At 41.6% G+C, this 12978-nt stretch overlaps 1 protein-coding gene across 1 annotated transcript in view; it reads left to right on the top strand.

Moving 5' to 3' along the window:
- Window positions 1-12978, top strand: part of itgbl1 (integrin, beta-like 1) — a 182334-nt gene extending 169356 nt beyond the window's left edge. The window contains exon 11 of the mRNA XM_073028825.1: window positions 12274-12978. Coding sequence (XP_072884926.1) covers window positions 12274-12365 — 92 coding nt within the window. The 3' untranslated portion in view covers window positions 12366-12978. The remainder of the gene's footprint in view (window positions 1-12273) is intronic.

The following is a 12978-nucleotide window of genomic DNA, read 5'->3' on the forward strand; positions in this document are numbered from 1 at the left end:
AAGAGTCTGTCTTCTTCAGCCCTTTATCTTTTCCACTTACCACCTCCCAGTTTCTCACTTCATCCCCTCCCCCGCCTCCTATTTTCCCCCTCACCTGGATTCATCTATCATCTACTGGTTTATACTCCTTTCCCTGACTTTTTTTTATTCTTCCCCCTTCCTTTCCAGTCCTGACAAAGGGTCTCAGCCCGAAACATCGTCCGCTTGTTCCTTTCCATAGAGGACAGGAGCCTTCTGAGTTCCTCCAGCATTTTGTTGGTGTCACTTTGGATTACTGTCTTCATAGTTTCCCTTGAACATGAACTCAATTGTGATGGAAATTCCTTTAAAATTAATGAAAAAAGACGCCTACACCTATTTTGTGAGTTCTCCTCTATTTCTTCCATTGCCCCACTTGCTGTAATCTCCAGTCACTCTATGCTTACAGGTCCATCTACCTGACTTCCCTGCAGAGCAACTGCAGTTAAACCTTTAGGAGACTGTGTGGGAGGTAGTGAGACCTTTGAAAGTCACGAGAGATGAAGAGAAGTAAATTACTCATGAAAATTGAGAATAGGAAATTGCATTGTTATAGAATATTCCATCATAGAAGTGCTTTAATGGTGTACTGCAATTTGCCATAAATTTATTGTAAAATTTTGTAGGAGGTGGCCTTATGTGACATTTCGACTGGAACATTGAAAATTTAGTTAACTGTTTAATGGTGTCAAATTAAATATTCATCAGAACCAAAAAGGTGGCAGGAATTCAAATGGTGAGTGTTTTAATGATTTCAATTACAATGCAACTTTCCCAGGGAGGCAATGTGGTTCATCTCAAACATCACTGGAATGCCTAGCGATGCAGCTGCAATTATTTTCAGTGGTACTTGGTACATGGAAAGACTTCCAAATCACTGTGACATAGCTGCAGTACCTCATGGCGTAACGCTGCTGTGTACTGGGAGGGACCGTGTGCAGAGCTCCGGTAACCTGGGTCCAGGCCCGACCCTGGACACTGTCTGTGTGGACCCTCTCCTCGTGACTGTGCTCCGGTTTCCTCCCACATCTTAAAGATGTGAAGGTCAGTAAGTTGACTGGCTGCAGATTGACTTCTTTATTCTTTATTGCTTTATTGTCACCAAACAATTGATACCAGAGCGTACAATCATCACAACGATATTTGATTCTGCGCTTCATGCTCCCTGGAGTACAAATCGATAGTAAATATAATAAAAATTTAAATTATAAATCATAAGTAGAAAATAGAAAAGGGAAAGTAAGGTAGTGCAAAAAAACCGAGAGACAGGTCTGGATATTTGGAAGGTATGGCCCAGGTCAGGATCTTAAGGTATATGTGACAGGTCTTGATGAAGGTGTGGGACAATAAAATGGGACTTGTGCAGCTTTGGTATTAATGCATGCTGTATGGTTGGGGTGGACTTTTTGGGTTGACTGGCCTGCTTTCATCCTGTATCGTTATAGAAGTGACATTCTTCTAAAGAGCTTAAAAAGCACTCTCGTCTAACTAGTAAAAAAGTACAGCAAACTGTCAGGCAGATGTCCTCTCAGAAGTTCCCCAGCTCTGGTCGAACACAAGGGAAGGCGAATGCAAGAGTACAAGAATACGAGCTCATCAGAAAAGTGAAAGCAGGTTGAAAGCTTTACTATATACCTAAAAAGAAAAGCTCTCACTAAGGTTAGTGTGCATCCCTAACGCACTAAGACCGGGGGATATCATCTTGGAGAATATGAAACGGCAATGAAGATAAAGAAATTTTTTACACTTCTCTTTCTGAAAGAAGGTAAAAAAACCTTCCCAGAAGTAGTGTAGAACAGCATGTCTAGGATGAATGAGAAAATGAAACGAGAAATTAGCATAAGTGATAGAAAGTAAGGTTAGAGAAACTACTAGGCCTGAAAGCTAATAAATACCTAGGACCTGACAACCTGTTAGCTCCCACTGCCCTCTATATATTAGCTCAATCACTGCACTGCAATGTAAACACTTTAAACCACTTTTTATAATGCTGTTTATATGTAAATATATGTCAATATCAGACATCCCACCTGCAAAAACTCATTTCAGGGAGGTAGCACCACCACCCCCACCTCCTGCAACCCCATTACAAGGAATATATATATTCCTTGTTGAGTAGTTTGTTGGCAGTCTCAATGCTAATAGCTAAATGCTAATGCAAATAGCTTTTCTATTTCTTTTGCAAACTTTCCTTTTACTGTGATGTGGCTTGTTTGCCAGATTTGAGCATTTTGCTATAAGTCTCCACCTCATAGCAGTCTGTGTCAATGAATTTGTTAACTTTGCAAGACATCAGATTCACAGGTGTTTTGTGAGAGAGCTGACTTCTGAATTCTGTCTTAATGTGACACACCATGCTGAATGCCCTTTCTACATCACAATTTGAATTTGGCAGTGCCAAAATCAGCTTCATCAACTGGTGGAGCTCTTTGAATCTCAACTGCCCTGTGCTCACAGACTTTACTTTGGACAGCTTCCCCCAGAACTCATCAACTGGCAAACTTTTGTAGTTTGGCACCAGTCCTTCAAGGTTAGTTGAGACATAATCCAGGACTTCCAGGTGGAGCTAGCCAGCTAGTTTAAATAATGTTAGCTATGCTAACGAACGAATCACATCTGTTAAATTCACCTCAACATGTCTTTTGCAGTCATTTAACCCACCATGGGCAATAGAAAAGTCACTGTTGCAAACAGTGCAGCAAGCAACACTGTCATTATTTTTGACCCCTATTAGGCAGGGGTACACTTTAGTGAAGTACGTTTTATATTTTCTTTTTTTTGGAACACTCTGCCATGGCGCTGCAGGACACTAAACTGAACTGATGGACAATGAAAGAGAGAGAGAGAGGTCAACTGTAAAGCCCACCCACAGAGAAAACTGATTGGTCTACTTAGCACAAAGAGAGACCAATCAGAATGCTCTCTCTGTCACTCTCTCACTACGTCTGTCACTCGCTCTCTCTCCCCCTCTCGTTCGCTCGCTCTCAAAAAAATTGATTTCTGGGATATTGTATATAATTTGCGGGCATCAGGGAGCCGCTATCAATATGCGGGAGACTCCCGAAACTTCCGGGAATGTCTGCAATATTTATGTACTTATGCACATTTTATTCCATACCCATTCTTTAACCTCTAACTATTTATAAGGATAAAGATATAATTCTTTATCTTTGTAATTGTTGTACATTGTTGTTTATTGTTGCATATCGTGACAACAGACCACAGTAAAGTCCTAATACGTGTAAATGTATCTGGCGAATAAAGTTGTTCCTTGATCCTTCATCCTTGATCGGCATCCCAAGCTCTGGGAAGGGGTGACTGCTGAAATTATGAACGCTATCTCCTTACAAAATTCCACAGATTCTACACTGGTTCCCACAGACTGGAAATTAGTGAATGTAACCCAGGTGTATAAGAAGACAGGATATGATAGATCAGTTAGATGCTGGAATCGGTTACTCAAGAAAGTGCTAACAGGGCACTTTGAATTAATAATGGAGCTTGACAGAGTTGACAGAAGCTTGACAGAACTCAGCAGGTCGGGCAGCATCCGTGGAAACGAACAGTCAACGTTTCGGGCCGAGACCCTTCGTTTCGGCCCAAAACCTTGACTGCTCGTTTCCACGGATGCTGCCCGACCTGCTGAGTTCCTCCAGCTTGTTGTACGTGTTGATTTGACCACAGCATCTGCAGTGTACTTTGCATTGCCAGAGTCAGTGTTAGTTAGAGCTTTGTCATTGCTGAGGACAACCAGATTGCAGTGTTACTTCATTCAGTGCAGAACAGCAGACTGGCAATTCAATTACTAAAAAAAAAACACAATGACTAAATTTAAAAATAACATCTGAGTTATTTAGAGTGACATCTATGTTACAACAGAATTAAAAACAAACAGCTCTAAAATTAAAAGAAACAGTGGGTGCCCCATTCAAGTGTTGCACGTGCACATGCTCAACAATACAATCATTAAATATAAAATAGCATCAAGAGTTATGCCCATGTATTTCACTAGGTGCTTATGGATTATGGGTGGGTGGGGGTCATTGGTCAGTTGCATGACCGCCCTGGGGAGAAAGTAGCTTTTCATTCTGATCTTCGTGCAGGAATGTTTCTGTATCTCTTGCTAAATAGTTAAAGATTGAACAGGTGATTACTGGGGAGGGATGAGTCCATCATGATTTTGCGAACCTGTCATAGACGTTATGAGTTGTAGATGGTTTCCACATCTGGTAGTTATGTCCCAATGATGTACTGTGCAGCCTTGAAGACTCGTTGGAGTACTTCCTGGTCGATCTTGTTGCAGTAGGTCAGAATGCTCTCAATTACATATTAGTAAAAGTTTACCAGGAGCTTTAGAGGCAGATTTTCTCTCTCTAAACTTCTAAGGTACCATAGGTGCCTCTGAGCCTTCCCTACTATCAAGGAGGTGTTGGTGGCCCAAGAGAGCTCCCCTGTGATGTCAATGGGGATTTGTGAATGTGAAAAGTTTGGCAAATTCATTAAAATGTTTTGCAGTTGAAACTGCAACATCAACAAGTGGAAAGCAGTGAAGACAAAAGGTTTATTAATCCATCGGACCTTTGATTAAATGACACATGACGGTACATTGGCTTGGGGTAATATACTGGCAGGGACTGAGGACTGATTAATGGACAGAAAGGAGGGAGTAAGAATAAATTTGGAAATGGTAATAAGTATATCTGCAGGGAGCAGGTAGCATGAGATGCCACCCTCTGGCACCATCCACATTGATTCTTCATCCCTCTTCCATCTGCCTATCACCTGGATCCACCAATCACACGCTAGCTCTTGCTCCACCCACCTCTTTATTCTGATGATCTCACCTTTCTTTCCAGTGCTGATGAAGGGTCCCAACTCGAAACATTTCCTGCCTGTTTCCCTCCACTGATGTTGCCTGCCCCACCGAGGTCAACCTTTGTTTGTTGCAGTAGGAATATAAAGTGCAAGTTGGCTGGGAGGAAGAGCTGGGAGTAGAAGTTACAGCTTAAACATGGGAAGACATCTGTGATAATGAAAAGAAGATTTCAGTTTGTAATAGAACTAAAGCATTGCAACTGAAAATTCTGCATGGAGTCCATCTGACTCCAGATCATATCCCGAAATTTAAGACGGGAGTTTCTCCAATGTGTTCTAAATGTAAAGCAAATACTGGAACTTTCACCCACTGTTTTTGGACTTGTCCCAAACTTCAGGCATACTGGAGTGATATTTTGGGTGAAATGGAAAAGATTCTGAAGATGGAGCTTGAACTGGACCCAGTGTCTTTTCTCTTAGGCTTACCCAGCAGTCGTATTATTAATGCACATCAGAAAAAACTTTTTAACATCCTGACTTTTTGTGCGAGGAAGAACATTTTACACTGTTGGCTATCCAATAAGGCCCCTGGACTTTTTGGTTGGCATAAATTAATCATGGAATACATTCCTTTGGACTTTTTAAACATGTATGGTACACTCAAAAACAAATAGTTTTCATAAAACATGGCAACCTTTTCTGCAGTATGTCTGCTATATTAATAAGGGCTTTTGTATAGGATGTTGTGGTGATGACTATATTTTGATGGAAGTGTTCTGATAGCTGATATCTGTGAGGGGAAGAAATGTAGATGTAAATGTAACTGGAAAATGAAAGGTTTGTTGTGCTGAACAAAAAAAAATTAAATTAAAAAAAGTGCAAGTTGGATTAGAAAGCTTCAACTGATAAGGTGATTTCCAGCAGGCAGTGAATATAAATGTGCACAAAGGTCTTTTAGTTCAGCTATCACATGGTAGCTGATGTGATAACATTTTTAGCACGTGTACATAAAAACACCGAAACATAAAGTGAAATGCCTTGACCAACACAGCCCGAGGATGTGACAGGACAGCCCGCGAGTGTCACCACGCTTCCGGCACCAACATAACATGCCCACAACTTACTAACCCTAGTGTGTACGTTTTTGGACTTTGGGAGGAAACTAGAGCACCTGGAGGAAACCCACACAGTCATGGGGAGGACATACAAACTCCTTGCAGGACAGCAGCGGGAATGGTGCTCTAAAGCATTATCTAATCACTGTGTTACCATGCTGCCCTGCCATTGTGGAGGAGGGATTTAACTTTTTTAATTGAGATATGGTGTAGAGTAGACCCTTCTGGCCTTTCGAGCTGTGCCGCCTAGCAACCCTAGCCCCTAGTCTAATCATGGGACAATTTATAATGACCATTTAACTTACTAACTGGTACGTTTTTGGACTGCGGGAGTGAACCAGTGCAGTCACGAAGAAAGCATACAAACTCCTTACAGGCAGCGACGGGATTTGAACCTGGGTTGGGGTACTATAAAGCATTGTGCTAACCATTACACTCCTGAGGTAGGAGGTAACATGGTAATGTGGATGGAAGGTAGTGTGTCCAGCAGGGAACAGAGAATGAGTGTACATACAAGAAACTGGAATGGGATACTGAAAATTACTGGAGGAACCCAGTGGGTCTTTTTCTGATTGGCAAGGTGTAAGGCATGAAGCACGAGCCTCAGCTTTACGTGGTTTATATAAGTGACACGGATGAAGTCACTAGAGTTACGCCTGCTAAATCTGCTGAATGACACAGAGATTAGTGGAAAAGAGGACATAAAGAGGTTAAAAGGGGTAGAGGGAATTTGTGAGTGGGCAAAGATTTTCCAAATGGAGGATAGTGCAAAGTCATAGCTAAGAGGATTATCGCCTCAACCCTATATTCCGTCTACCTCTGGTAACCTTCCATTTCTTTGCTTGTCAGGAATATATTGATTATTCAAGCAGAGCAAAAAGCATTTTATCAAAGCAGTGAGCAATTGCAGAGCTCTGTGCTGAAGAGGGTTAGTGTAGAGGGACAGCAAGTAATTAGGAAACGAGGAGAATTATATTGTTCATAGCAAGGGGAATTGAATACAAAAGTAGCTGGGTGATGCTTCAATTATAGAGGGCATTGGTGAGACTACTGGTGTACTGTGTATAGTGTTGCTCTGCTTAATTAAGGAGGGACATTAATGCATTGGACACAGCTAAGGGGAGATTTACAAGATTAATACATGGAATAAGTTGATTGTCTAATAATGAAATGTTGGAGAAGGCAGAGAGGGTTGTATCTGGTGGAGTTTAGGGGAGTGAGAAGGGTTGAAACATTGAATGGGAGGATGTGGAGACAAGGTTTCCTTTTGCAATCAGTGTTTAAAGAAATAAGGGGAAAAAACATTCCCTTTTGGAGAGTTGTGAAATTTTACAACTCACTCCCTCAAAGAGTGGTGGAAAAGTTTTGGAATATTTTAAAGGCTGAGGTTGGTAGATTGTTGATAAACTGGGTTGGGGGGGGGTGGGGGTGCAAGGAGGTGGTGAAATGTTAACAGGAGTGGGCAGTGACATAGGAATGAAATGGAGAGCCCAGTGACATGGTGTCAAGACAACAACGTTTGCCTCAGTGTCAGAAAAACAAAACAGCTGGTCATCGACTTCAGGAAGGCCGTGTCTATATCAATAGTGCTGAGGTGCAGATGGTTGAGAACTTCAAGTTCCTGGATGTGAACATCATCAATAGCTTGCCCTGGTCTCAGCATGTAAGTGCAATGGCTAAGAAATCACACAAGAAATTCCTCAATAGGCTAAAGATATTTGGCATGTCCCCAGTGACACTCACAAACATTTATAGATTTATCATAGAGAAAAAATAATAGATTTATCCTATCTGATGCATTATCTGCCCCAGGCCACAGATTTTCTTCAGAGTGGTGGGCACAGTTCAGCACATCACGTAAACCAGCCTCCTCTCCTTCTGCCTTGGGAAAGCAGCCTACATAATTATGGACCCCTCCCACCACAGACATTACCTTTTTTTCATTGGGCAGAAGAAACTAAAGATTGAAAAAATGTCCCAAGGTTCAACAGCTTTTTTCCTGCTGTTGTAAGACTCCTAGCCAGACCTTTGGTACATTAAGGATAAATTCTTAATCTTCCAATTTACCTCGTCATGGCTCTTGCATCTTATTATCTATGTGCACTGCACCTTCTCTGTAACTGGAACATCATGTCTTGTATTCAGTTACTGCTTTTTTCTTGTACTACCTCGATATCCCTTTATTTTGAAATGATCAGACTAAAGTTTTTCACTGAATCTTGGTACATGTGATTGGGTAATAAACCAGTTACCAATGACGATGAGATCAGCCATGATCTTAGTGAAAGGTGAAGCAGACACAAAGGGTCAAATGGCCAGTTCCTGTTTCTACTTCATATGTTCAGGTTAAAAGTGCTCAACAGATTCCTAAAGAATCAGAATCAGGTTTGTTATCACCGGCAAGTGTTGTGGAATTTTTAGCAGCAGCAGTTCAATGCAATACATGATAATATAGAACGAAGAAAAATCAATCAATCAATTACAGTAAGTATATATATGTGTACAGTAAGTATATAAATGTATAATCGACTGGTGGCACAGTGACATCAGCACCGGACTCTGAGGTGAAGGTTCCCGAGTTTGAATCCAGTCGGGCCGCTCCCGGACACGCATTCCATCTGTGCCGGATTGAGTGTCGAGCTCTGAATTCGGCCTCATAAAAAAAAACTGCGCTGTCAGAAGGATGTGGGGGACCACTCACAGAATCTTTCCTCCAAGACAACCACTTTGAAAAATGTGGTCGCCGAGGCTCTGGCAGAGTATGGCGCACACACACACACACACACACACACACACACACACACACACACACACACACACACACACACACACACACACACACACACACACACACACACACACACACACACACACACACACACACAAAAATATATATATACATATATAGAATAGATTAAAAATAGTACAAAAACAGAAATAATGTTCCTGAATTGCTGCGTGTGTGCCTTCAGGCTTCTGTACCTCCTACCTCATTGTACCTTGTCCTGGGTGATGGGGGTCCTCAATAATGGATGTTGCTTTTCTGCTCCTTGAAGATGTTTGAGTACTATAGAGGTTAGTACCCAAGATGGAGATGACTAATTTTATGACTTTCTGTAGTTACACTTTGGTAGGAATAATCAAAATAGGACATACATGGTAAATGGTAGGGCATTGAGGAATGCAGTAGAACAGAGTGATCTAGGAATAATGGTAACCTTCATAGTTCCCTGAAGGTGGAATCTCATGTGGATAGGGTGGTGAAGAAAGCTTTTGGTATGCTGGCCTTTATAAATCAGAGCATTGAGTATAGGAGTTATGATGTAATGTTAAAATTGTACAAGGCATTGGTGAGGCCAAATTTGGAGTATTGTGTACAGTTCTGGTCACCGAATTATGGGAAAGATGTCAACAAAATAGAGAGAGTGCAGAGAAGATTTACTAGAATGTTACCTGGGTTTCAGCACCTAAGTTACAGAGAAAGGTTGAGCAAGTTAGGTCTTTATGCTTTGGAGCATAGAAGGTTGAGGGAGGACTTGATAGAGGTGTTTAAAGTTATGAGGGGGATAGATAGAGTTGACGTGGATAGGCTTTTTCCATTGCGAGTAGGGGAGATTCAAACAAGAGGACATGAGTTGAGAGTTAAGGGGCAAAAGTTTAGAGGTAACATGAGGAGGAACTTCTTTACTCAGAGAGTGGTAGCTGTGTGGAACGAGCTTCCAGTAGAAGTGGTAGAGGCAGGTTCGATATTGTCATTAAAAAAAAAATTGGATAGGTTTTATGACAGGAAAGGAATGGAGGGTTATGGGCTGAGTGCGGGTAGGTGGGACTAGGTGAGAGTAAGCGTTCGGCACAGATTAGAAAGGCCGAGATGGCCTGTTTCCGTGCTGTAATTGTTATATGTTATATGGTTATATGGCAGCTGCTTTGGTCCTGTGTAGTAGCCTCTGCACCAGACAGTGATGCAGCCTTTCAGAATGCTCTCCACGGTATATCTATATAATCAATGTGTGGGAAGATCTGATCAGGTTCCTTAATTTTGTTCATTCTCCCATTGCCATGGGTGCCATTGCCTCAATTCCACTTCCAAATGGTTTCAGGAGGCAGATCGGAGTCCTCCAGCAATGCGTTTGATGTCACATTTGGGTTAGATCAGGTAAAGGTGGTTGCAGTTTGTATCATCGGGGAGGAGGCCCAGGAGCCTGAAAACCCACACTCAACATTTTAGGAACAGCTTCTTTCCCTCCACCATCATATTTCTAAATGGTCCCTGAACCCATGAACTCTACCTCACTATTCCTCTTTCACACTATTTACTTATTCATTTTTATTGTACATTAAGGTAATTTTTTTTCTTGCACTGTGCTTCAGGCATGTAACAACAAATTTCACAACATATGTCAGTGATATTAAACCTGATTCTGATTCTGACAAAGGGGGAGAAAAGTTTGTATGAAAATGTGGGAGATTCACAGTCACTATCACTGCTCCTGGACTTTTACCACTGAGTGTAAGCTCCACAAATGCTGTGGAGGGATTTGATCTCGTGTCTGGATATGTGATGGTATTGGGATTGCTGTCTGCAAAGTTCTGAACTTCAATGAAGATCTTAAGCCTTATCCGATATAGATGACTAGGGTAACCTCACTAAAGGAGGTTATACTGTAGCCATTTACTCTTCAAACGCTAGATCAATTCCCTGTTTATTCTCCATGGTCAGTTTAACTACCAAAGCCTGCTATTTGACCAGTGGGCCCCCAAGGGATTTCAAAAACACAAAGGATTTCCAAAACACTGGTATAATTCATATAAGCAGAAAAGACATATGAACAAGTTGCAGATGAATGAATCATCTGTTGCAGAAATCGAAGGCAGAGGAATGGGTTCTAGTCATCCTGTCTTTCTGTCATTCTTCTTGTCACTTGTTGATCGTTCGTAATGACTCAGACTGCTCTCTTACATTTGTACTGTTTTTTTGCTACTTGGCGATTTCACGTGCATGTGCTACTTTTAGTAACATTTGTCAGGCCAGGCAAACGCATTGTTTAAGCCAGAGCAGACCCCATTGTTTTCTCTTGATTAAATAATGGGCCGAAGAGGACCCTATTGTTCACTTGTTTTTGACAAAAAGCTGAGCAAAGAATATTGGTTGTAAGTTCGACTTATTCAAAAACAACCCTTTGACCCGTGGAAGATTCAGCTGGTGTGTTAGAAAGCTGAGCTTGGCAAAAGGCCACACCCCACCCCTCACCCTGGACAGTGAGTATCCGTCACAAATACTAGTCAGATCCCTGGGTTTACCGGTTCATTCAGGTCACCATTCTGTTACTGCATTCCATCTGGATACAAAACATCTTGATACTGCAACTGCTTTCCACGTCACCACAAGGAACCGCAGAAAGTTGTGAACACAGCTCAGGACGTCACAGGAACCAGCCTCCCTATGAACTCGGTCTCAACTCCTCACTGCCTCAGTGGAGCAGCAAATCAATCAAAAGCCCCACCCACCCTGAACGTTCCCTCTTCTCCCTTCTCCAGTTGAGCAGCTGATACAAAAGCCTGGGAGCACGTATGGCCAAGCTCAAGGACAGCTTCCGTCCTACTCTTACAAGACTTTTAAATGGACCTCTTGTATGATATGATGTATTCTTGGCCTCACAATCTACCTTGTCATGATCTTGCACTTTGTCATTTACCCCCTACACTGCACTTGTATATTTTATTCTGCATCGTTATTGATTTATCTTATCATAGCTCAATGCACTGTGTAACCATTTGATCTGAATGAATGGCCTGCAAGACCAACTCAATGCTGCATCTTGGTACATGAGACAATAATAAAGCAATACCAGTACCTATACTTCTCTCCTGATTTCAATAATGTGCAGACCCACTAAGAAGCTCCTAAATGTAGTATCAGGTGGAGATCTATGAAGCTGCAATGAATTCATATGCTGGTACACAGAGTCAATATTCTGCCCGTGCTCAACAGACCAGAGGGCATCAGTGGTGGTGGAGACACAACATCTTCTGTTTGTTTTATTTTGAATTCCCAGTATTCAGAATAAGACTCAGAATTAGGTTTATTATCACTGACATTAGTCATCAAATTTGTTGTTTTACAGCAGCAGTACACCGCAAGTCATAAGGTTACTATAAGATAAAAATGACTGTTCTGAGATGTAATTGGAAAACTGCTGCTATCTAACAGTCATAGAGTCAGAGAGCCAAACAACTTGGAAGGCAGGCCCTTCGGCCCAACTCGTTCGTGCCAACCAAGTTGCAGATATTCCCCTAAACCTTTCCTACCTCTATCTTGTTGCAGGGAATGGAGTCTGCAGCTGTGGGATCTGCGACTGCTGGGACGAATGGACCGGGAATGCTTGTGAAATCTGGATTGGTTCAGGGAGCTACTGAAGAGTCAACAGCCTTCATATCCTTAATCATGTGTGGTAGAAACTAAGCCACTTTTTATGCTCAAGGATATTTTGAGATGCACTGTCTTCCCACTAAGCATCGTTACTTGCTAATGTTTCCACTTTAGAACAGTTGCTTTCCATGTTCCGGAGGAAGATACTCACTTCATCACCAATGCTCCAGCATAAATGGCAGGATGACCTTTAATAAATAATAGTTATTGGCCTGGGGAATCTGACAAGCATATTACTGTCGGGCATGATGCGTTATAATGACTAGCTTCAGTAACTTGCAATTTACAGATACAGTGGCAAACAGTTTCCTTGTATGCAAAGCAAACTCTTAGGAATTGAGTTACAAAAATGTTTTTTGGGTAATTACTAAATGAGCGAAGGGCTAATTATGAGGAGATACTGTTGACAGTAAATCTGCAAATGGCTGAGAGTTTTGACGCATCTACTGATGAATGTTTCAATAACCCTGGATTTGTACAGGGACTAATAGTCATTGATTAAATGATTTGAACAGCATTTAGAGCTTGCTTATACTGTCTATGTTTTAGCGTGCCTTTATAAAGAGTTACTTGGACTTTGAATAAAATGAATGACATTTA

The sequence above is a fragment of the Hemitrygon akajei genome, chromosome 2 (genome assembly GCF_048418815.1).
Source record: "Hemitrygon akajei chromosome 2, sHemAka1.3, whole genome shotgun sequence".
Lineage (NCBI taxonomy): Eukaryota > Metazoa > Chordata > Chondrichthyes > Myliobatiformes > Dasyatidae > Hemitrygon > Hemitrygon akajei.